General features: G+C 48.1%; 1 protein-coding gene across 1 annotated transcript in view; it reads left to right on the forward strand.

Moving 5' to 3' along the window:
- Positions 1-21,592: 21,592 nt before the first annotated feature.
- The window catches only part of MINPP1 (multiple inositol-polyphosphate phosphatase 1), a 39,975-nt gene continuing 38,811 nt past the window's right edge, over positions 21,593-22,756 (forward strand). Inside the window, exon 1 of the mRNA XM_048856430.2 lies at positions 21,593-22,406. Coding sequence (XP_048712387.1) covers positions 21,821-22,406 — 586 coding nt within the window. The 5' untranslated portion in view covers positions 21,593-21,820. The remainder of the gene's footprint in view (positions 22,407-22,756) is intronic.

Raw genomic sequence — 22,756 nt, forward strand, 5'->3', positions numbered from 1 at the left:
ATCAATGAGAATTTTCCCTCATGCCAGACAAACATTTTTAAAAGCCATCCAAATTACATGGCCAAACACTGAATGGGATACTCCGAGTGAGTGACACAACATGATACGCGGGGCATGCGGCCCCTGTGGTCTCACTGTGCAGCCCACAAGCAAGTAGGCAAGCAGCAGGGTGGGGCAAGCCAACAGCTGGCTGGCCGGCCGGCCAGCGGGTGGGTGGGGTGGTGAAGAGGCCAGTGGCTGTGGGGCAGGTGAGCTGGTGACAGGGGAGGGGGGCTGAGGAGGCGAGCGGGCGGCAGGGGTTGAGAAGGCAAGTGGGGGGGGGGGGAGGCGAGGACGAGCCGAGCGGGCATTGGCCTCAGGAGGGAGGGGGAAGAGTGGAGCCTCAGTACGCTCGCTGCTCTGGGGAGGGGGAGGAGGAGAAGAGAAGGGAGCGTGGCCTTGGGGAAAGGGGCTGGAATCAGGGTATATCCCCACCAGCCCCTGCCGTGAGCACCCCCATGACCACAGCCCCCCCTGCACTCCCTCACACCTCCCCAGCCCCCACTGTACCCCCCCACCTGCCCTGACTCCTGCTCTGACCCCCGCCCCGCTCACACCCAGCGGGGTGGCGCTGGAGACGGGGGGTTTGTTTCGGCAGGGTCGGGGGTTCAGCCCTCAGCTGTTTTCTTTGGAGTAATATGGCCCTCGCCACTTTATGAGTTGTGCAGGCCTGCTATAGGTGGTATTTTCAAAATGGAGACTTGCTTCACTATGAGAAAGTGATAAAAACAAGCTCTTACTGTCTCTCATACATATATGTATACACATTCTTAATTAGCAGTTAGAACCAATTACAGGTTTATAACTGTTTAATGCTATGCTGTAGGTGGTTTAAGAGATATAAAATGACAAACTAAATGTAAATTTGATAAGATAGCCACAGCCAGTTTTGTTTTCCTTGTTCAGTTTACAATAGCTTGAGACAACAGTTTCTTCAACTCAAATCTGCTTTGTTACAGAGGATAAAATTGATTGAACTTGTGGGTAACTAGTTAATTTATGCAGTTTGCAGAAGGCATTATATAAAGAATCTGAAAAGACCATATAGATTTTGCATCTGTATACGCCTCTAGATATCCCACCACCCTGATGCCCATATTACCTCACTGCAACATTTGTTCATCTGCAGCCTCTCCAGTCTCTTTAAATTGGGAAGATATAGATTTTCAAAAATGATTTCCTGTAATTCTGTCAAGACAAGGATTACACTGCACATCACTGGGGAAAGGGCAATAAATCAGAGCCAGAAGAATGCTTACTAGACAAAACCAGTGACTGAAATTTCTCTGTCAGAGCTACTCACCAGTCAGCACACCCCCCCACACAGCTGGTGATAGCACAGCGGGCTCTCTTCATGTTGTGCCCCCTGCCAAGTCACTCCAGCCCTGTGGTGGTCAGCATCATCTCATTACTCAGCCCTCCAGCCAGAACACTTTAGAGTCTCACCCCTTCAAGGGTAAGAGAGTCCTACAAACAAAAGTTTAAGAGCTTCACAGCCAATCCTTGATCGAAGTCCACACTCGGGGGGCTTGGGGGGATATTTTGGGGGAAGATGTCTCCAAATGGGCTCTTTCCCTGTTCTTTGTTTAACACATTTGGTGGTGGCAGCATAGGGTTCAAGGACAGGCAAAGTTTGTACCTTGGGGAGGTTTTTAACCTAAGCTGGTAAGAATAAGCTTAGGGGGTCTTCCATGCAGGTCCCCACATCTGTACCCTAGAGTGCAGAGTGGGGAAGGAACCTTGACAGGTGCAAATGATGACACTGTATGGGGAGTCAGGACCAGAAGACCAAGGTGGGTTTTATTTATCAAGTGAGGCTCATTAGTAGAGCTGTATGGTGAGGGATTGCAGAGCATGCTGCTTTGCACTTTCCCCTAACTAGTCCTCTCCATATCACACATCCATGATGTCAAGGTTCCTCCCCCACTCTGAACTCTAGGGTACAGATGTGGGGACCTGCATGAAAAACCTCCTAAGCTTATCTTCACCAGCTTAGGTCAAAACTTCCCCAAGGTACAAAATATTCCACCCGTCGTCCTTGGATTGGCCGCTACCACCACCAAACTAATACTGGTTACTGGGGAAGAGCTGTTTGGACACGTCTTTCACCCCAAAATACTTCCCAAAACCTTGCACCCCACTTCCTGGACAAGGTTTGGTAAAAAGCCTCACCAATTTGCCTAGGTGACTACAGACCCAGACCCTTGGATCTTAAGAACAATGAACAATCCTCCCAACACTTGCACCCCCCCTTTTCTGGGAAATGTTGGATAAAAAGCCTCACCAATTTGCATAGGTGACTACAGACCCAGACCCTTGGATCTTAAGAACAATGAACAATCCTCCCAACACTTGCACCCCCCCTTTTCTGGGAAATGTTGGATAAAAAGCCTCACCAATTTGCATAGGTGACTACAGACCCAGACCCTTGGATCTTAAGAACAATGAACAATCCTCCCAACACTTGCCTTTTCTGGGAAATGTTGGATAAAAAGCCTCACCAATTTGCATAGGTGACCACAGACCCAAACCCTTGGATCTGAGAACAATGAAAAAGCATTCAGTTTTCTTACAAGAAGACTTTTAATAAAAATAGAAGTAAATAGAAATAAAGAAATCCCCCCTGTAAAATCAGGATGGTAGACACCTTACAGGGTAATTAGATTCAAACATAGAGAACCCCTCTAGGCAAAACCTTAAGTTACAAAAAAGATACACAGACAGAAATAGTTATTCTATTCAGCACAATTCTTTTCTCAGCCATTTAAAGAAATCATAATCTAACACATACCTAGCTAGATTACGTAATAAAAGTTCTAAGACTCCATTCCTGGTCTATCCCCGGCAAAAACAGAATAAAGACAGACACACAGACCCTTTGTTTCTCTCCCTCCTCCCAGCTTTTGAAAGTATCTTGTCTCCTCATTGGTCATTTTGGTCAGGTGCCAGCGAGGTTACCTTTAGCTTCTTAACCCTTTACAGGTGAGAGGAGCTTTCCCCTGGCCAGGAGGGATTTCAAAGGGGTTTACCCTTCCCTTTATATTTATGACACGCCCCCCAAATCTCAGCTAGGGTGAAACACTGGCTGGGATTTCTTCCTGGAGCTCTAGGAAAAACAGAGTTAATAAGACACATGCATCTCTAAATATACTACCAAGTACATAAAGACTAACAATATTTTCTACATCTCAAGGATGATTTTAACCAGTTGATTCTGGGAAACTTTCACGGGAGAGTGCATCAGCCACTTTGTTAGAAGCTCCTGAGATGTGTTCGATGTCGAAATCAAAATCTTGGAGAGCTAAACTCCACCGAAGAAGTTTTTTGTTAGTTTCTTTGATGGTGTGAAGCCACTTCAGTGCAGCATGGTGGGTTTGCAGGTGGAAACGCCGTCCCCAAACATATGGGCGTAGCTTTTCCAGAGCATAGACAATGGCGTAACATTCTTTTTCAGTGACTGACCAGTTGCTTTCCCTCTCAGACAGTTTTTTGCTGAGAAACACTACAGGGTGGAATTCTTGATCAGGTCCTTTCTGCATTAAAACTGCTCCCACACCACAATCGGACGCATCTGTGGTTACTAGGAATGGTTTGTCAAAGTCTGGAGCCCTTAGTACAGGGTCAGACATGAGTGTCGCTTTAAGCTTGTTAAAGGCCTTCTGACACTTTTCGATCCACTTAACAGCATTTGGCTGTTTCTTTTTGGTTAGGTCTGTCAGTGGGGCAGCGATTTGGCTGTATTGCAGTACAAATCGTCTGTAAGAACCGGCCAAGCCTAAGAAGGATTGAACCTGTTTCTTTGACTTTGGGACAGGCCACTTTTGGATAGCATCCACTTTGGCCTATAGGGGGCTGATAGTTCCTTGACCCACCTGGTGTCCAAGGTGGGTCACTCTGTTTAGGCCTATTTGACACTTCTTAGCCTTAACAGTTAGTCCTGCCTCCCTTATGCGCTCAAGGACTTCTTGTAGATGTTCCAGGTGGTCTGCCCAGAATCCGAAAATATGGCCACATCGTCAAGGTAGGCGACTGCATATTCTCCTAATCCCGCTCGGAGACCGTCTACAAGTCTTTGGAAAGTGGCGGGTGCATTTCGCAGCCCGAAAGGGAGTACATTAAATTCATACAGCCCGAGATGTGTGGTGAAGGCTGACCTTTCCTTGGCAGATTCATCTAGCGGTACCTGCCAGTACCCCTTGGTTAAGTCCAAGGTAGAGATGAACTGGGCCCGTCCCAGTTTCTCTAATAGTTCATCTGTGCGTGGCATGGGATAGTTGTCTGGGCGAGTTACAGCATTTAGCTTACGGTAGTCCACGCAAAAACGTATTTCCCCATCTGGTTTGGGAACTAGAACCACTGGAGATGCCCATGCACTTTCAGAGGGGCGGATTACACCCATCTGTAACATATCCTGGATCTCCCGTTCTATAGCAGTTTTAGCTTGAGGAGACACCCGGTAAGGTTGGACTCTAATTGGGTGAGCATTACCTGTGTCAATGGAGTGGTATGCCCGTTCAGTCAGTCCTGGGGTGGCTGAGAACGTTGGCGCACAGCTAGTGCACAGCTCCTGGATCTGCTGTCGCTGCATACGGCCAAGGGTCATGGAGAGGCTCACCTCTTCCACACCACCAGCACATTTCCCTTCGTAGTAGACACCTTCAGGCCACTCAGCGTTGTCTCCTCCCTGGGCTGTAAACTAACAAACCTTTAATTCTCTGGAATAAAAGGGCTTTAGAGAATTAATATGGTACACCTTAGGCTTTCGGTTGGAGGTGGGGAATGCTATGAGATAATTAACAGCTCCCAGGCACTCCTGGACCGTGAATGGCCCTTCCCACGATGCTTTCATTTTATGGGTCTGGAGCACCTTTAAGACCATGACCTGGTCTCCTACTTTGAAGGAACGCTCTCTGGCATGTTTATCATACCAGGCTTTTTGCTCTTTTTGAGCATCCTATAAGTTTTCTCTAGCAAGGGCTAAAGAGGTTCGGAGGGTGTTTTGTAGGTTGGTTACAAAGTCCAGAATGTTAGTTCCTGGAGAAGGTGTAAATCCCTCCCATTGCTGCTTCACCAACTGCAATGGCCCCTTAACCTCACGGCCATATACAAGTTCAAATGGGGAAAACCCTAAACTGGGATGTGGTACAGCTCTGTAGGCAAAGAGCAACTGCTGCAACACTAGGTCCCAATCATTGGAGTGCTCATTTACGAATTTACGTATCATGGCCCCCAAAGTTCCATTAAACTTCTCCACCATGCCATTTGTTTGATGGTGGTAAGGAGTGGCAACCAAGTGATTTACCCCATGAGCTTCCCAAAGGTTTTTCATAGTTCCTGCCAGGAAATTAGTCCCTGCATCTGTGAGGATGTCGGAGGGCCAACCTACCCTGGCAAAAATGTCTGCTAGTGCATGGCACACACTTTTAGCCCTGGTGTTGCTTCCGGCCATCGGGTGGCAAAATCCATGAAAGTCAGTATGTACGGCTCTCCTCTGGCTGTCTTTTTCGGAAAAGGACCCAGAATATCCACAGCTACTCGCTGAAATGGAACTTCAATTATGGGGAGTGGCTGGAGAGGGGCTTTGACCTGGTCTTGGGGTTTTCCCACTCTTTGGCACACCTCACAAGACTGGACATAGGTAGAAACATCCTTGCCCATTCCCTCCCAGTGGAATGACCCCCCCAAACGGTCTTTGGTCCTGTTCACCTCAGCATGGCCACTAGGGTGATCATGGGCTAAGCTCAAGAGCTTGGCCCGGTATTTAGTTGGAACTACCGACTGTCTCTGAGGATGACAGTCTTCCTGGTGTCCCCCAGAAAGAGTTTCCTTGTATAAAAGTCCTCTTTCTACAACAAACCTGGATCGATTAGAAGAGCTGAGAGGCGGTGGGTTGCTCCGTGCCGCCGTCCAAGCTCTCTGGAGGCTTTCATCTGCTTCCTGTTCGGTCTGGAACTGTTCCCTTGATGCGGGAGACATCAGTTCCTCATGGGATTGTGGACCTAGGCTTGGTCCCTCTGGAAGCGATATAGGGGATGGAGCTGTTTCTGTTGACTGTGAACCGTTCTCCGCTGGTGCACTATGTTGGGATTCAGGCTCCGGCTGAGCCTCTTGTGTAGGGTTATCGGCTGCTGCCAGTTCAAGTTCAGTGGGGCCCTCTGGTGTTGAGGTTGCAAGTACTGGATTCAGTGCTGACACTGGGTCTGGTGTTGGTTGTTTGGCTGGTTCCGGTTCTGGGACTGGTTCCGTCTGGGTCTCTGGGACGGGATCCACTGGCCTGGGGTCCGGGTCCATCACCTCTGACCGGGTCCTGATAGACGTTTCCGGAACAGAGCTAGGCCTCACTGCTTGTTTAGCCTGGCTGCGGGTGACCGTTCCCACCCTCTTGGCCTGCTTCACATGACTGGCCAAGTCTTCCCCAACAGCATGGGGATGGGATAATCATCATAGACTGCAAAAGTCCACATTCCTGACCAGCCCTTGTACTGGACAGGCAACTTGGCTGTAGGCAAATTGAAAGAGTTGGACTTGAAGGGTTGAATCATCACTTGGATCTCTGGGTTGATTAAATTGGGGTCCACTCAGGAAGCATGGATAGCTGACACTTGTGCTCCGGTGTCCCTCCACGCGGTGACCTTCTTCCCGCCCACACTCACAGTTTCCCTCCGCTCCAAGGGTATCTGGGAGGTATCTGGGCCTGCGGACCTCTGGTGTGATTCCGATGTAATGAACTGTAATCTGTTGGGGTTCTTGGGGCAGTTGGCCTTTACATGCCCCAGCTCGTTACATTTAAAACATCGTCCAGCTGACGGGTCACTGGGGCGAGGTGGGTTGCTGGAGAATGGGGTGGTGGGACGATAAGGGGTCTGGAGGGTTCTTTGGGAGGTAGGTGGGGCTTTGGGCCGCCCCCGGTAATAGGGTGTGGTCTGGGGTTGTCCCTTCTGGTCTCTGCTCCAACTGCGACCAGTTTTCTTCTTCTCTGCCACCTCCACCCATCTGGCTCCAATCTCTCCTGCCTCGATTACAGTTTTGGGCTTCCCATCTAGGATGTATCTTTCTATTTCCTCAGGAACACCCTCTAAGAATTGTTCCATTTGCATTAGGAAGGGCAAATTTACTGGAGATTCAACACTTGCTCCTGATATCCAGGCATCCCAATGTTTCACAATGTGGTAGGCATGTCGGGTAAATGGCATGTCTGGTTTCCACCTTAGGGCTCTGAACCTCCGACGAGACTGCTCGGGTGTTATCCCCATTCTGACTCTCGCCTTGGATTTAAACAGTGCATACTTGTTCATGTGTTCTTTAGGCATTTCAGCTGCCACCTCAGCTAAGGGTCCACTGAGCTGCGGCCTCAGCTCTTCCATGTATTGGTCAGTAGAGATGTTGTACCCAAGGCAGGCTCTTTCGAAGTTTTCTAGGAAGGCCTCAGTATCATCGCCTGCCTTGTAAGTGGGGAACTTTCTGGAATGGGGAGTGGTACTTGGAGAAGGATTACTAGGGTTTGTTGGGATATTCTGCTGAGCCTTTATCTTCTCTATCTCCTCCACATACTTCCTCTCTTTTTCCTTCTCCTCCAGTTCTTTGTCCCTTGCTTCCATAGCTCTCCTGTGAGCAGCCGCTTGGTGTTGTTCTGCCTCTCTCGCTTGTTCCTTCTTCAGCCGCATGAGTTCTATCTGTCTTTCATGTTCCCTTTGTCTTTCCGCCACCTGAAATCTGGCTAATTCCAGCTTGTGTCGAGCCGTGGATTTTGTCATTCTAGCCTCTCTGTTTTAACTAACTTTACACCCAAGGTTTAGAAATAAACAAAACTTGGCTGTAAAATTTTGCTGTGCTGGAATAGAATACCTATTCTCTGATAGTGATTGTCAGCCTACAGAAAAAGACAATTCCCTTGTTTCTGCTCTGGGCCCAAATCAAAGCAAAAAACCTCCAACTACTTGGAAACCTGCTTACCAGCAGCCCAACGGAAAAAAAAAAATTCCTTTTCAAACCTGTGCTCCTTGTAAAACAAAAAAAATCAAAATCCTAAAAAAAAAAAAAAAACAAACCCTGCCACTTTTGTCTCCAGGCAAATGGGTAGAACACCCCCCTCCCTATTTACTTTTAGGGAAAAAAAAAAAAAAAAAGAAAACCTCTGGGTTGGAAGACTGTGAATTTCCCTGCAGGAGTTAAGTACCCTGCCTCCAGGCAAAGAAAACCTGCAATTCACAAAGATAATCCCCTTTTGTCTCAGCTCTGGCTCCAAAGCAGAGAGAAAACAAGCTGCTTTTCCAGCAGCTCCAAAGGAAAAAAAAATTTCCTTTTTAAAATCTGTATTTCTAGTTCAAAAAATCTCAACTGGATCTCAAATTGATTTCCGGTTAATCCCACCACTATGCCACCATGTCAAGGTTCCTCCCCCACTCTGAACTCTAGGGTACAGATGTGGGGACCTGCATGAAAAACCTCCTAAGCTTATCTTCACCAGCTTAGGTCAAAACTTCCCCAAGGTACAAAATATTCCACCCGTCGTCCTTGGATTGGCCGCTACCACCACCAAACTAATACTGGTTACTGGGGAAGAGCTGTTTGGACACGTCTTTCACCCCAAAATACTTCCCAAAACCTTGCACCCCACTTCCTGGACAAGGTTTGGTAAAAAGCCTCACCAATTTGCCTAGGTGACTACAGACCCAGACCCTTGGATCTTAAGAACAATGAACAATCCTCCCAACACTTGCACCCCCCCTTTTCTGGGAAATGTTGGATAAAAAGCCTCACCAATTTGCATAGGTGACCACAGACCCAAACCCTTGGATCTGAGAACAATGAAAAAGTATTCAGTTTTCTTTCAAGAAGACTTTTAATAAAAATAGAAGTAAATAGAAATAAAGAAATCCCCCCTGTAAAATCAGGATGGTAGACACCTTACAGGGTAATTAGATTCAAACATAGAGAACCCCTCTAGGCAAAACCTTAAGTTACAAAAAAGATACACAGACAGAAATAGTTATTCTATTCAGCACAATTCTTTTCTCAGCCATTTAAAGAAATCATAATCTAACACATACCTAGCTAGATTACGTAATAAAAGTTCTAAGACTCCATTCCTGGTCTATCCCCGGCAAAAACAGAATAAAGACAGACACACAGACCCTTTGTTTCTCTCCCTCCTCCCAGCTTTTGAAAGTATCTTGTCTCCTCATTGGTCATTTTGGTCAGGTGCCAGCGAGGTTACCTTTAGCTTCTTAACCCTTTACAGGTGAGAGGAGCTTTCCCCTGGCCAGGAGGGATTTCAAAGGGGTTTACCCTTCCCTTTATATTTATGACACATGAGCTCTAATATTCACATCCATTTTTCAAAATCTTTTTTTTCTTCATCCAAGGTCTTTTTGTTGTCAATCACTTTGATTTATGTGTCACCTCTGATTTGCCAGAAATGGCACAAGATATATTCATTCTTCCCCTCTAGCTTTGTGTCAACATCAGCCATGCCAGGGTAGGAGAAGGTATTTCCAAATCCTTGCAGTTTTAGATGTCTGAATGAGCAGCTCTTTATTATCACTTGTCAGTCCCTTTGATTTTAAAATCACTTTAGCTGTGTCAGAGACCTGATCTCCTAGGAGGTAAATCTCTAACAAAAACTCTTGAGGCAATGTCATTATAGACAATAATCCTTATTATGTATATTAAATATCCCTATCCTGGTGGGTGGGGAGACATACTTTGCTAAATGCCACATCCTTTCCAATCTCCAGTGGAACCAAAGTTCTGGTTTAGCCAAATTCTTCTGTGGGATAATTATACTTTGCAGCACTATACTATTTCCTCTTTGGGGCTCTGACACATTTTACAAACATTAATTAAGGCCACACAACACTACTGAGAGCACTTCCTTTCCCCTATGTTCCACCCTTACACCAAGTGGTGGGAGCTGCTGCCACCTGCAGAAGGCAGGAAGCCCAGGTGGGCCAGTCTCTACTCAAAATGCCTCATGAAAGTAGGGTTAGAGCATGGACAGGTATCCTGCGTGGACAAAAGGATCTTAGTGAACATAAAGACCTAAGAGATTAAAATCTATAGATCTGGGGAAATGGTTTATAATGGAAAAATAATACCTTTTGAGGTAGATATAGGATTGTATAATGAAATTAAAAAGGGGAGTGTTAAATGTGCAAGTTATAGCAAATCAATATATTTGTGATAAATGGGGATGCTACTGCCAAATGTATATTGACAGCTCCAGAGATGTAAGAACAGGAAGAGTGAGAACAGCATTCCCTTTCTCCTTCTCGTACTCTGAAATAATAATGCCACTGCTGGATATTGCCTAGAAGACCCTCCCGAACAGTTGCGCTATTCGTTGCCAGATGAACAGATTAATGTTGCAGGTGCTTATCTACTGTGTTCCCTTCGAGCACTGTACCTGAACTGGTGCCTTAGAACCACTATTAGTGTAATGCCTAGAAGCTGTAGTCCTGGACAGAGGTCCCTTTGTGCTAGGTGCTGTACAAATAGAAAAAAGATGGGCCTTGCCCCGAGGGGCTGGTCATTTATGTAAAATACAAGAGATGGATGTAGACAGATGAGGGAGTACAAATAAACAGTAAGATAGTATAGGTCAGCTTGGTAGGAATGGTCTCAGCTACCTAACCATCGTCAAGTTTTTTGCAGGCATCGTAGTAAAGAGAGTTTTGAGGATGGATTTGAAAGTAGACACTGAGAAGAGATAATTGGATGATGGTAGTGGTTGCTGTGCACAGAGCAACTGACTCTTTTTATCCCTTTGTCTGTGTTTGAATTTGTCAGCTTTGTAGCCTTAGCAGTCTTTGCATGTCTACATTAATTGAAACTTCTTTCCACAGATTCCCAGCAATGTGCTTTGTGATTGCAAGGTGCTGGTTTGCCAAATCCTAAACTCTAGTGTTAGAAAAATCACTTCTGCTGGCTCCTTTACAGGACTAAGCAGAGTCATTCCAGTGCATAGCATGCATGCTGCCTGTGTGCATTTCTCAAAGGGATTTTCACAAATGCACAGCACTTGCATGCCAAGTATTCCGATGCTGTGACCCAAGAATCTCTTGAACCCAACTGGAAGAGTTCAAAATGGTTACAGGGATCCCCTGGATCTGGTATTTACATACTACTTCAAAGAATGTCTTGAAAGCCCATGTCACCCTGATTGTCATAATTGGCAAAATGTATGTGTGGATTATCTATAAGGAGATATGTGCATATCTATTGGGAATTATGTTCTTAAAGCCATGCAGTCAAAGGAGGTCACCCAGAGGTGACATGCCTTGAGACAGTTTCCACCAGACAGGAGGCTGGAGACACTCTTCTCCCTGGCTGACCATTGTGTGTCTTACAATTGAAGTCCTTTTTGCATCTGAGTCAAATGCTAATGAAGGGCGTGCAGTGACTTCAAGAGAAGAAATGAACAGGAAGGGGTGAATAGTGAGGTGGAGGGAGGGAAACACTGTTTACAGGTGAAGAACAAGGGACTGGTCTAATATATCTAGGGGTGCCTGGGCATTCTTTATGTGGACAACCTGCCAGCTGTCTTGGTCTCATGAAAAGAGGATCTCAGCCATCTTGGCTGCAAAGCACTATGAGAAAGATTTTGGGGAAGCAGTATCTCTCATTTAACAAGAGGGCATTTTGTTGAGTTCAGGCTCTAAAACGTGTGTTGCTTTATTTTATTTATTTATTTAATTTTATATGTAACCCTTTGTTTCCAGTATTTTTGTTTGCTATCTTTTAAATCTCTGTCCTTTGTTAAACAAACTTATACTTGCTTTCTCGCTAAACAAACCTAAATGCTGTGAATTAAGTGGAGCTGTGTTCTGAGGTTTAATTAGTAAGCTGCAGTGTACTCTTCCTTTTGAGGACTGGGAGTCTGGCAATTCTATGAGCATCCAATGGATAAGAGTCTAGATATCACAGAGGGATGCTCGGAGAACTCAGGGGTTGGAGTATGCCTATCACAAGCCTGCATGAGGGACAGGAGAGCACTCTTGGACTGAGAGCAGAGCACTCTTGGACTGAGAGCGGAGCACTTATGTTACCTGTATCTAGGAGAGTCATGGAGCTGTCCCATGGTAGGCACAGACAAGGTATCCTCACCCTAAGGGTAGCTGGTGGCAAGATGCCTCATAACCCTGGGTATCCTTAGGGAGCATCACACATGCTATCTACCTTAAACCTGATGTGTATTGAAAATAAAGGGTTTTAAAATAATATTTTAAAAGAGAAAATCAATATTTCTGAGCCACCTATTGGTCATGACTATAGCATGTCACTTCACAACAAGAATCACTAAAGGTTGGTCCAAGCTGGAAGTAGGCAGGATTGACTAACATCTTGCAGAGGGACTGGGGGGGGGCATGCTCCCCCAAAAATGTTGGTTACCCTTTTTTATATTGGTAACAAGTAGTTCACTTTAGCTGTGATGTTTTATAACAAGGACCTCATGCTCATATTGTACAACTTTGTGCCACACACACCCTGCTCAAGGAAAATCCACTCAGGCTGGATTGCCCACAAGACGTAGTCCCCAGAGGCCTAGAAGAGTCAAAAGAACACACTGGCCAGTGGAAAGCCAGTAGGCCAGTTAAGAAAACTTCCCTGCAGCTTCTCAGAGGGCAGGCAAATTGGGAATGAGGAACCAACAAAACCAGTCAAGGCCTTGGCTTCAAGTGCTACAAATAAGTGTTTCTCTAAAGGCACAGACAGCCAAATTCTGAGTTAATTATTTAACTGTTTAAAAACTGAGGCTAATCTAACTTATGGCACCGGTCATCCTGTTCCAAACAGACTGCTCCAAGCAAACCAAGGTAGAGAGTGCCTGCAGTGCCAGACTTAGCCCAGCAGGGGTGCTATGGAGCAGTCCCACCTGTGTCACGGAGCATTAAAAGACTGTATCTCATTCAACTCCAGAGAAAGGGGGAGAGATTGAGGCAGAAGACAGAAATAGAAAGAAACAACAATTTAAAGGATTGGGGGAGTGTCACTTGGAGACAAGAAAATATAAAAGGAGTGATTGTCCAGAACTCTTTCTCCAATATCGGGGGTGTGGAAATCAAACTTTAAAGTAAAATTCCTAGACAAAGAAACCTAAGATAATTAAGGTTGAAAATATTACTTTAAAAATTATTAGCTTCAGTTTATAAAATAAAACAAAAAGAGGAAGTAATGTTGTGCAAGCAACTGTAACTCTGAGATACATGAGGAGTTAGAGTGGAGATTTCAACCAATTCTATACATAGGAGAGTAGGGTGAGATCCCCTGGTTCCTTTGGCTTGTAGTGGAAAAGTGGAGGAGATCAAGTGTTTTTTCTGTTGGTGTTCATAGTGAGAATAAGAGATAAAGTTCAAGATTATTATGCGCATGCAAATCTAGGTCTTCATGTAGAGGACTTGTGTAATTAAAATTAATAAAGTGCTTAAGTGGCTAGATGGATTGGGGCCTGAAATGTAGAAATGATTTTATTAAATTGACCATACCTCTGATTTGTTTTTGCTGCATTGACATAATGGGTAACAGATCAGCTGTGTGCTGGAGTTCTGTTCAGCAATGAGAGGATTGCCCCAATTCATTTTAGCTCATCTGTGGTCAGATTTTTGTTGTAGTTTTTGTCTTTTTTTGCAGACAGCTTTATTTCTGCTTTGTAATCAATGAGCAGCATTAGTTCCGTAAACAGGGCTTGCCATGGGCTATCTCCCTTTGTTCTTCCATTTCCAGAGTTGGCTATCCAGCAGCACTGCTTTCTGTAATATGGCTTTGTGCCAAGTTAGCTCTGATGTGTCATGGTGGACCTGAATGCTGCTCCTAACCAGAGACTTTCATTACTCTGTGAGAAGATGTTTGTGACCATCTCACATGTAGCCCATAGAGCTATCTTTAGCAATTCTTTCTTTAGCAATAATACAAGGAAGCTACAGGCCTGTATTCTGGAAGACATTGGCTTCAGCAGTTAGCATAAGACTTGAGGCCTCTGAACTTTGGCACAGATAAATGGCCTAACATTCCCAAAATTTTGGGGAACTTGAATTCGAGTGTTTAAGGGGGAAATTTGTCTTTAACAACACCAGCCAACCACAGGAACATGAGCTAACACCATTTTTTTGATATTTTAGGATGGGAACATCTGCAGATTTCTGACCACAAGAGTACAATGGCTACAAATTGACATATATGATAATAAGTTGAGATCATTAATATACTCACCTATAGGAGAAATGCACCCCAACATTAGTAGAATGAGGAAATACAAATACATAAGAGGGGAGAAACCCCTACTGAATATGCATTAGACAGAGTAGCATCAGCATAACATATTATAAAAGTTGTATCCCAACCTGTGGACAGGAGGAGAGAGAGATTTAGTGCTCGGGAGGTGCCAGAATGATGATCAGGCCAATGGTGATGAGGAAGATAATGGCTAACATTTTAGGTTGTTCTGCAAGGGCTGGTGTGAGTATATGGATGTTCAAGTGTACATTTTGTATCATCTCTCTTTACCTTGCTGGGTTTGAGTGTTTGTAACTTTGCTAAATGTATTAATAAATTACGAATACAGAACTCTTCCTAAAGTGTGTGTGTTACTTTACATCAGGGTTCCCAACTAAACAGTAATTTTAAGAATACTGGGCCTTATCTTAAGACAAGAACCTGTCAAACCTCAGATGATAACTGGGAATTCTTAAGTAATCAAGATATGATTAATAAGTCGGGCTATACACATTGCAAAGTAACTCCCTTTACATTTTTCAGGATTTCTACTTTCAGTGTTGCTTTCCCATGCAAAATTCATTATTCCAATTGCTATTACTTAGATCCAGGCTGAATCTCATTTTTCTTATTTTCTTGCCCATGTTACTTATCCCTTCAGGTCTCCTTGTTTCTCTATCCTCACTAGTGTGTGTGTCACCCACCTAAAACATAAGAAGTTGCTTTTATTCACTACTCCCAAATCTGTTCAAAGACAAGATGTTGGGCGGCTGATAGGATAGGAGGGGTAAATTTTTATAAGGAGTCAGTGGAATTTGTGCATGCATATGAATGCAGAATTCTACCCCAATTTTATTTTATTTTTTTTGGAGGCCCATTTAAAGGAATTGCCAAACAAAATTCTCAAACAGAACATTAAATGCCCTTTAAAATGCATGATATAAATATGGTTTTGTGGTAATATCCCTGTATTACTGATCATTCCAAAATATTAATAATTCCAATAACTCTTCAATATTTTGGCTTTGCTGTTGCAAAGAAAGCCATGCAACTGCAATCAGAAGCTCAAGCTAAACAAACTCTGCTCCTGGTGCTGTACTAAGAATGCCAATTATACTTTTGACAATTGAGTCCGCATAACAACCAAATCTCTGTGCTTGTTCACACAAAAATACTGTACGTGAAATCATTGGTTGTGAACGAGAGGACATGGCAGAATATTCCTATATTCCATAATGCTTCAGACATTCTGGAACATTCCCACACTCTATGCATTCCATAATATCCCTTCTGGATTGTTCCCATACCCCAAATGTGCTGGGACATTCTTGGGCTCCACCCCTCATGCCTTCTTTTCTGGAATGTTCCCATGCCCAGGCATCTTGCAGTTTATTTATTTGGCATAGGCAATCAGATCAACCCAAGCCACAGACTTATCATCAACCATTTTTCAAGGCACAAAGACCTCCAGGAAGTTGAGTAATTTTGCAGTCCTCAACAATGTGGGTCAAGGTTTGTGGCTGCCCACACTGACATAATGGACTATCTCTAAAATGCCACCAAAGTTCTGCTGAAGCACAAATTCCATGTCCGGTACAAAACTGGTTCAAAAAACTGGTTCATTGCCTTCGCAGTAAATCAAACCTGATATGACGCTGAGCGGGGTCTCAGACAAGCTAACTATTTGTCACGGTCTCTTCAGACCATGAAGCTTGCCACGTGTCCTCACTGTAAATCCCTCACTTGGTAAACTTATCGATAACAGCTGTCATGAGGGTAGATGACCATTTGGTGGATTAAACAAGTGTTTAATTAATGGTAGATGTGGAATATCATGCAATTTTGTCACAAGTTTTGCTACACTTTCCTCTCTGCAGTGTCCCTGTGTATTCCTACTTTCTGAAATATCACTGTCTCCACTGTAGAGTAGCAGTTTTCAAAAAAAATTTCTGGCGACCCAGTTTAGGAAAATTGTTAATACTCATGACCCAACGGAGCTGGGGATGAGGGTCTGGGAGGGGCTCAGGGCTAGGGCAGAGGGTTGGGGTGCGGGGGTAAGGACTGCGGGGTGGGGCCAGGAATGAGTGGTTCAGGGTGTGGGGGGGGGCTCTGCGATGGGGCAGGGGGTTGGGGCTCTGGGATCGGGGTGCAGACTCTGGGGGGGGGCCAGGATGAGGGGTTTGGGGTGCAGGAAAGGGCTCCAGGTTTGGGGCAGGGTCAGGGCTGTAGCAGGGGATTGGGGCACAGGCTTACCTCAGGCAGCTCCCAGCCAATGGCACAGCAGGGATGCTAAGGCAGGCTTCCTGCCTGTTCTAGCACTGCAGACTGAGCTGCGCCCCAGAAGTGGCCAGCAGCAGGTACGGCTCCTAAGCGAAGGCACGCAAGCGGCTGCACGCAGCTTTCGGACACAGGCGCCCCCACCTCCCCCCCCCAGCTCCCATTGGCTGGTTCCTGGCTAATGGGAATGCGGAGCCAATGCTCAAAGCAAGGGCAGAACAGGTAAGAACTAGTCTGCTTTAGCCAGGCAGCACCGCTGATGGGACTTTTAACGGCCCAGTCAGCATTGTGGACCAGAGCCGCCCCAACCCAGTGCCTTACATTCCGTGACCCGGTACTGGGTTGCGACCTGCAGTTTGAAAACCACTGCTGTAGAGCATTCTCACACCACACACGTTTTGCCCCCATCCCATATTCAGGAACATGGCCTGTACCAGGGCTTAAATTCTTATACAGTATTTCCCAAAGCCCTGGGGCTGGGAGCTTCTGCCCCATGCAGAGGCGCTGGGGCTCAGGGCTTCTGCCCCACAGGTTTGAAAATATTTACCAGAGCTCTGCTCTGGACAGCTTTGGCTGAACTTAAGCCCTACCTAGCCCTCTCCCAGACAGTACAAATATTTCAAGTCTATTATTCCCTAACAAGAATAATATGCCAGTTTATTATCTCAAATAGTTATTCAGAAACTTTTGATATAAGCACACTGGATTAGATAAAACAGTAGAACAAGTTTATTAACTACAAATAGATTAATTTTAAGTAAGTTCAAGTAATGAGGCATAAAACTCAGCTATGGTTACAAAGAAAATAATAACATTTACTAATGCCTAATTTAACAAACTTTATTAGATTCAAGCAAAGTTTCTCACCACATGCTTTCAGCAGTCTTATTGACCAAACTCTGTAGGTCAAGATCCCTCCCCCACAGTCCAACAACTCTTTCCCTTTTCTCTTCAGGTGTAGTGAATGCAAGGGGAGGGGGAAATAGAAAGGGGTGCCTTGGGCAGATGTTTGCCTCTCCTTTTTATAATTTCAGTCCCCCTCCTGGAAATCATTTCCACCTGGGCAGTAGAAGACAAAGAATCTATGGGGAATGATGTTCCCTGCTGGCTTTTTCTCACCCATTTGAGCTTTCTCTGTTGCCTCTGTTTACTGCTTAAATGCAAATTAAGCAGAGCACACATTCCTTTGTCTAGGACAGACCTGTTTGCCATCTTCCATTTGGGCAGGGCTGTGGGGTTTGGAATGTGTTAATAACACCATACAGGCTACTATTATAGCATCACATAAAATATGTCAACATTGAATCAGGATAATAATGACTGACAAATTATGAGTTTTCAAGTGATTCATAGATTCATAGATATTTAGGTCAGAAGGGACCATTATGATCATCTAGTCTGACCTCCTGCACAACGCAGGCCACAGAATTTCACCCACCACTCCTACAAAAAAACCCTCACACCTATATCTGTGCTATTGAAGTCCTCAAATCGTAGTTTAAAGACTTCAAGGAGCAGAGAATCCTCCAGCAAGTGACCCGTGCCTCATGCTACAGAGGAAGGCGAAAAACCTCCAGGGCCTCTTCCAATCTGCCCTGGAGGAAAATTCCTTCCCGACCCCAAATATGGCGATCAGCTAAACCCTGAGCATATGGGCAAGATTCATCAGCCAGATACTCCAGAAAATTCTTTCCTGGGTAACTCGGATCTCACCCCATCTAATAGCCCATCACAGGCCATTGGGCCTATTTACCATGAATATTTAATTACCTTACAAGGCATATTTTTAACAAAGATTAGTACAATAGGGTGTAGGGTGCCAATACAAGGGTATTAGTATGTCACACATGCATTCTGGGAAATTTCTTTAACTCTGAAGCACTTTGGCCTGTGGCCCCCTAGAAAGAAGAATGTGAGGGTAGTGGGGATACTGAGGGGCAGGGGAATGTGAAGAATAGGAATTGACTAAAGAAGGGCAGGTGGGTGTCTGAGTTGATGCACCAGAATAGGGGGTGGCCAAGAAACAGAATGGGTGGGGTAGAAGACTGTGAGGAGAAAAGGAGAGGGAAAGGGGGACAGAAAGAAGGTACCTATTATGGTATCTGGGATATGGTGGGCCTCGACCCACCCAAGGCTAAATGCCCACCCCTTCAGCCCTCGGTGAGGAACCATTGATCCCAAACGACTTCTTGGGACAACAAATGAGAAAACAGGGACAGGAGTGTGGGTCAAAGATTAAAAATTAGGAATCTAGAAGGAGACATTGAGCAGAGAACTCTGGACTGCTCCTCAAAGCTGTCTAAAGAGCCAGTGGACACTGCCCAGGGAAACTCTGCCTGGAGGTGTGATTGGACGAGGGACCAGAACTAGGATCCACAGTTGCAGAGCCCTTCCTCCCACGCCATTCAGCTTCCTCTTCCTGGTTTAGTGGATGGCCATCTTGACAAGTGCCAGGAAGAGGCTGATGAGGTTGATGAAACCATGGATGTGAGAGGATAAAGAAGTGGGGGGGAAAGTGCAGCCAGAACCTCTCAATGAGGTTCTAGAGGAGCTGGAAGAGGGAATGCATCCTGATGCATTCTACATCAGGATCTCCCTCTTGCCACAGAGGGATGGGTGTCGGGATTCCTTGAACAGCATCAGGCACACATGATTCCATGAAGGAATGACAGTTAATATCTCCAGTGACCATGGAACCAGAGTGGAGTAAAGACTACCCCACTGGAGCTCCCTGCCCTCCACAGATGCAGCAAGTCTCATCACTTGACATCAGCATGGGACAAGAGGGCAAGGAAGTAGATAGTATGTGGCATGAGTGTGTACAGATGTTGTCTATGTGCAGTTTGTAGATGGACTGGCTGGATGGTGTTCGGCTGATTCAGGTGATGCATTGGGCCTAGCCAGGAAGGCTCATGGGTCAGTAGGCCAACAATGAGCTCCAGAGGTCCAGGGTGAGAGGTGGGGGGAGAGCACTTTCCCACAGGGCCTGCTTGAGAAAAGGGAGAGAAGCAGGGGTACAGCTGCCCTCATCTCCTGGAACATGCTAAAGGGAAAGCACCGAGGGGATAACCCCATGACCTGTCCAAGTGCCATGGAGTCCACCCAGTCTGTCAGACCATAGTCCAGAAAGTCTCTGAGTCTGGTAACACAAGTCAGGGCCACCTCTGGTGCACCAAGTGGGGACTCCACCACCTGCACATAAAGGTGTAGGCTGTATAGCAGGAGTTCTACAAGGAGAGCCTCCCCTTCAGCAGCCACTATGGATATGGCCAATGAAACTAGCTTCCGGTCCAGACAGAAGCCAGGCAGCTCAGAGAAGTCTTGGGGAGACCTTTAGGGTGTAGATAAAAGAGCTGTGATCATACAGAAGGAAGGTAAGGAACATGGAAGGAAACTGGAGAGTAGCACAAGCTGGGTGGGGAGGGAGGGACATGGAGAGGGTAATTGGCACCCTTTTCCAAGCAGCCAGTGAGGATTCCAGCTTTTTGGTTGGTTGAATTTTGAAGCTGACAGGATTAAGCACAAGTGGGGGGATGAGTGGCTTTCCTCCTAACTTCTCAAAAACCAGAAGGTGGAATAAGTCACCCTCCTCGCTGGTTGGTTTGTTTGTTTATTTATAATATCTTGATTTTTCAGTTTTCAGTTTCATGACTGGGCCTGGGAGTGGGGTTTGACTGACGCGTTATCAAGAGCAGGGGCAGACAGTTATGGTCTTTCCTCCGTTCCCCACTACCCAGCAAACCCAGGATGTGGGTATGGCCCTGGGGGTAGCCTGGCTTCAGTGCTCTTGGCCAGTGTTTTTCAAAATGCGGGTTGTGGCATGTAAGGCACTGGGTCGCTCTTGTCAGCACCCCCGACTGGGATATTAAAAGTCCCGTCGGCGGTGCTGCCCAGCTACCTGTTCCGGCACCGCGCTGCACCCTGTAAACAGCCAGCCAGGGCCAGTGCAACCACTAAGCGAACTAGGCGGTTGCCTAGGGCGCCAAGTGGTTGGGGGCAGCCAAAAGCGCGCTCCGGGAAGGCGGTGGAGCAGAGGTGGGCTGGGGCAAGGGGAGGACCACCTGTAGCAAGTAACGGGGGGGGGGGGAGGAGGTATGGCGCACAGGGGAACCGCTCCCTGCCCCAGCTCACCTCTGCTCCGCCTCCTCCTCTGAGCGCGCCACCCTACTCTGCTTCTCTCCCTCTCAGGTGTGCCAAACAGCTGATTGGCGCTGCAAGCCTGAGAAGCGGTGGCGGTGGTGTGCTCGGGGAGCAGGCGGAGCAGAGGTGAGCTGTTGCGGGGCGTTGCTGCACAGCTCCCTGGGCTGAGGGAAGGGGGGGAGTTGCCACACGGCCCCCCGAGGGGAAAGGGGGCAGCGGGGAGCTGCCGCGGTGGGGGGCGCCTCAGGGCGGAGGGGGGCAGCGGGGAGCTGCTGGAAGGTGGGGGCACGTCAGGGCGGAGGGGGGTGCAAGGTGGAAGTTTCGCCTAGGGCGCAAAACATCCTTACACCGGCCCTGCAGCCCGCAGCAGGTCCGGCTTCTAGGCATGGGGGCCAAGGGGCTCTGCGCGCTGCCCCCAGCCTGAGCACTGGCTCCGCACTCCCATTGGCCCGCTTGCGTGCCTCCAAGGACCTGGACCTGCTGCGGGTCGCTCCAAGCACAGCGTGGTCCGCGGTGCAGGACAGGAGGGAAGACTGACTCTGCACCCGGGCTGCACCGCTGACCAGGAGCCGCTGGAGCTAACCCCTTGCCCCAATCCCCTGCCCCAGCGCTGAGCTCCCCCTAAAGCCGGAGCCCCTCCTGCACCCCAAAACCCCTGCCCAGCCCAGAGCCCCCTCCTACACCCTGAACCCCTCATTCCTGGCCCTACCCCACATCCCTCATCCCCACACCCCAACCCCTCGCACACCCTAGCCCCTCATCCCCAGCTCCGTTGGGTCGCGGGCATCAACAATTTTCTTCAACTGGGGCCCCCCAGGAATAAAAGTGTGAAAACCACTGCACTAGGCAGCAGCCGGGGGCGGGAGCCATTTTTACAAGCGGACTCTCGCTTCCAGCGGCAAAGGTCATTGAGGGAGCCGGTGATCATCCTGCCGGAGGGCAGCTCTCACCTCGGCCTGGCTGAACCCCGGAAGGCAGCGGCCAGGAGGCCGGGCCAGGGCGGAGCATAACAGCGGGTTCCCAGCCCGCTCTCTGTCACGGTGCAAGCCCCGCCCCGCCCCGCCGCAGAGCCCGGCCCGGAGTCCCCTCCTCAGGGAAGGCTCAGTTTCCCCTGCCCGGGTGTCTGTGCAGAGCCGCTGCCGCTGGTCTCCCCATGGCGAGCTGCTTCCGCGGACCCCTCCCGGGGCGCCGCTCGCTGCCGGTGCTCCTGCTGCTGCTCCGCGTCTCCCTCGCGCAGGAGAGGGCGGCTGCCACGTCCCTGCTGAGCGGCTATTTCGGGACTAAGTCCCGGTACGAGGAGGTGAATCAGCACCTGCTGCGGGACCCTCTCTCCCTGGGGCCCCCGGACCCGGGGTACCTGCTGCCCTCCTCCGCCTGCGCCCCGCTGCAGCTCCGGGCCCTCATCCGCCACGGCACACGCTTCCCCACCGAGAAGCAGATCCGCAAGCTGGGCCAGCTGCACCGCCTGCTCCGCAGCCAGGAGCGGCCGTGCCCCGCCGCGCAGCGGCTCGCCCGCTGGGACATGTGGTACCAGCCCGACATGGACGGGAAGCTGGCGCCCAAGGGCCGCCTCGACATGGAGCAGCTGGCCCAGCGTCTGGCCGCCCGCTTCCCGGGCCTGCTGTCGCCGCAGCGCCGCTTCGCCTTCGCCAGCAGCTCCAAGCACCGGTGCGTGGACAGCAGCGCCGCCTTCCGCAAGGGGCTGCAGCTGGCCCTGCACCGGCAGCCGCCGGCCAGAGGTAACGGAGCGGGAAAGGCTGGCCTGGGTGCCCCGGCACACACACGAGGTGGTGGGGGGAATACAGTGGGGCCCGCCCCGGAACTGGCCTGGGGGCCTTTGGGCCTCAGCACACCCCAGTGGCGCAGCTAAGGTGGAGCCCTGCCCAGGACTGGTTTACCTGCCCCCAACACTCACGGGGTGGGGGGCTAAGGTGGGGCCCTGCCCGGGACTGGACTAGGAGCCCCCAGCGCACACACACGGGCTGAAGAGGAGTCCTGTGTGGGACTGGCCTGGGGGACCCCAGCGCACGCATGATGAGGGGGAGGGCTAAGGTGGGGACTGGGCTGGGGGCCCCCAGCATACACCACT

The sequence above is a fragment of the Caretta caretta genome, chromosome 7 (genome assembly GCF_965140235.1).
Source record: "Caretta caretta isolate rCarCar2 chromosome 7, rCarCar1.hap1, whole genome shotgun sequence".
Classification (NCBI taxonomy): Eukaryota; Metazoa; Chordata; order Testudines; family Cheloniidae; genus Caretta; species Caretta caretta.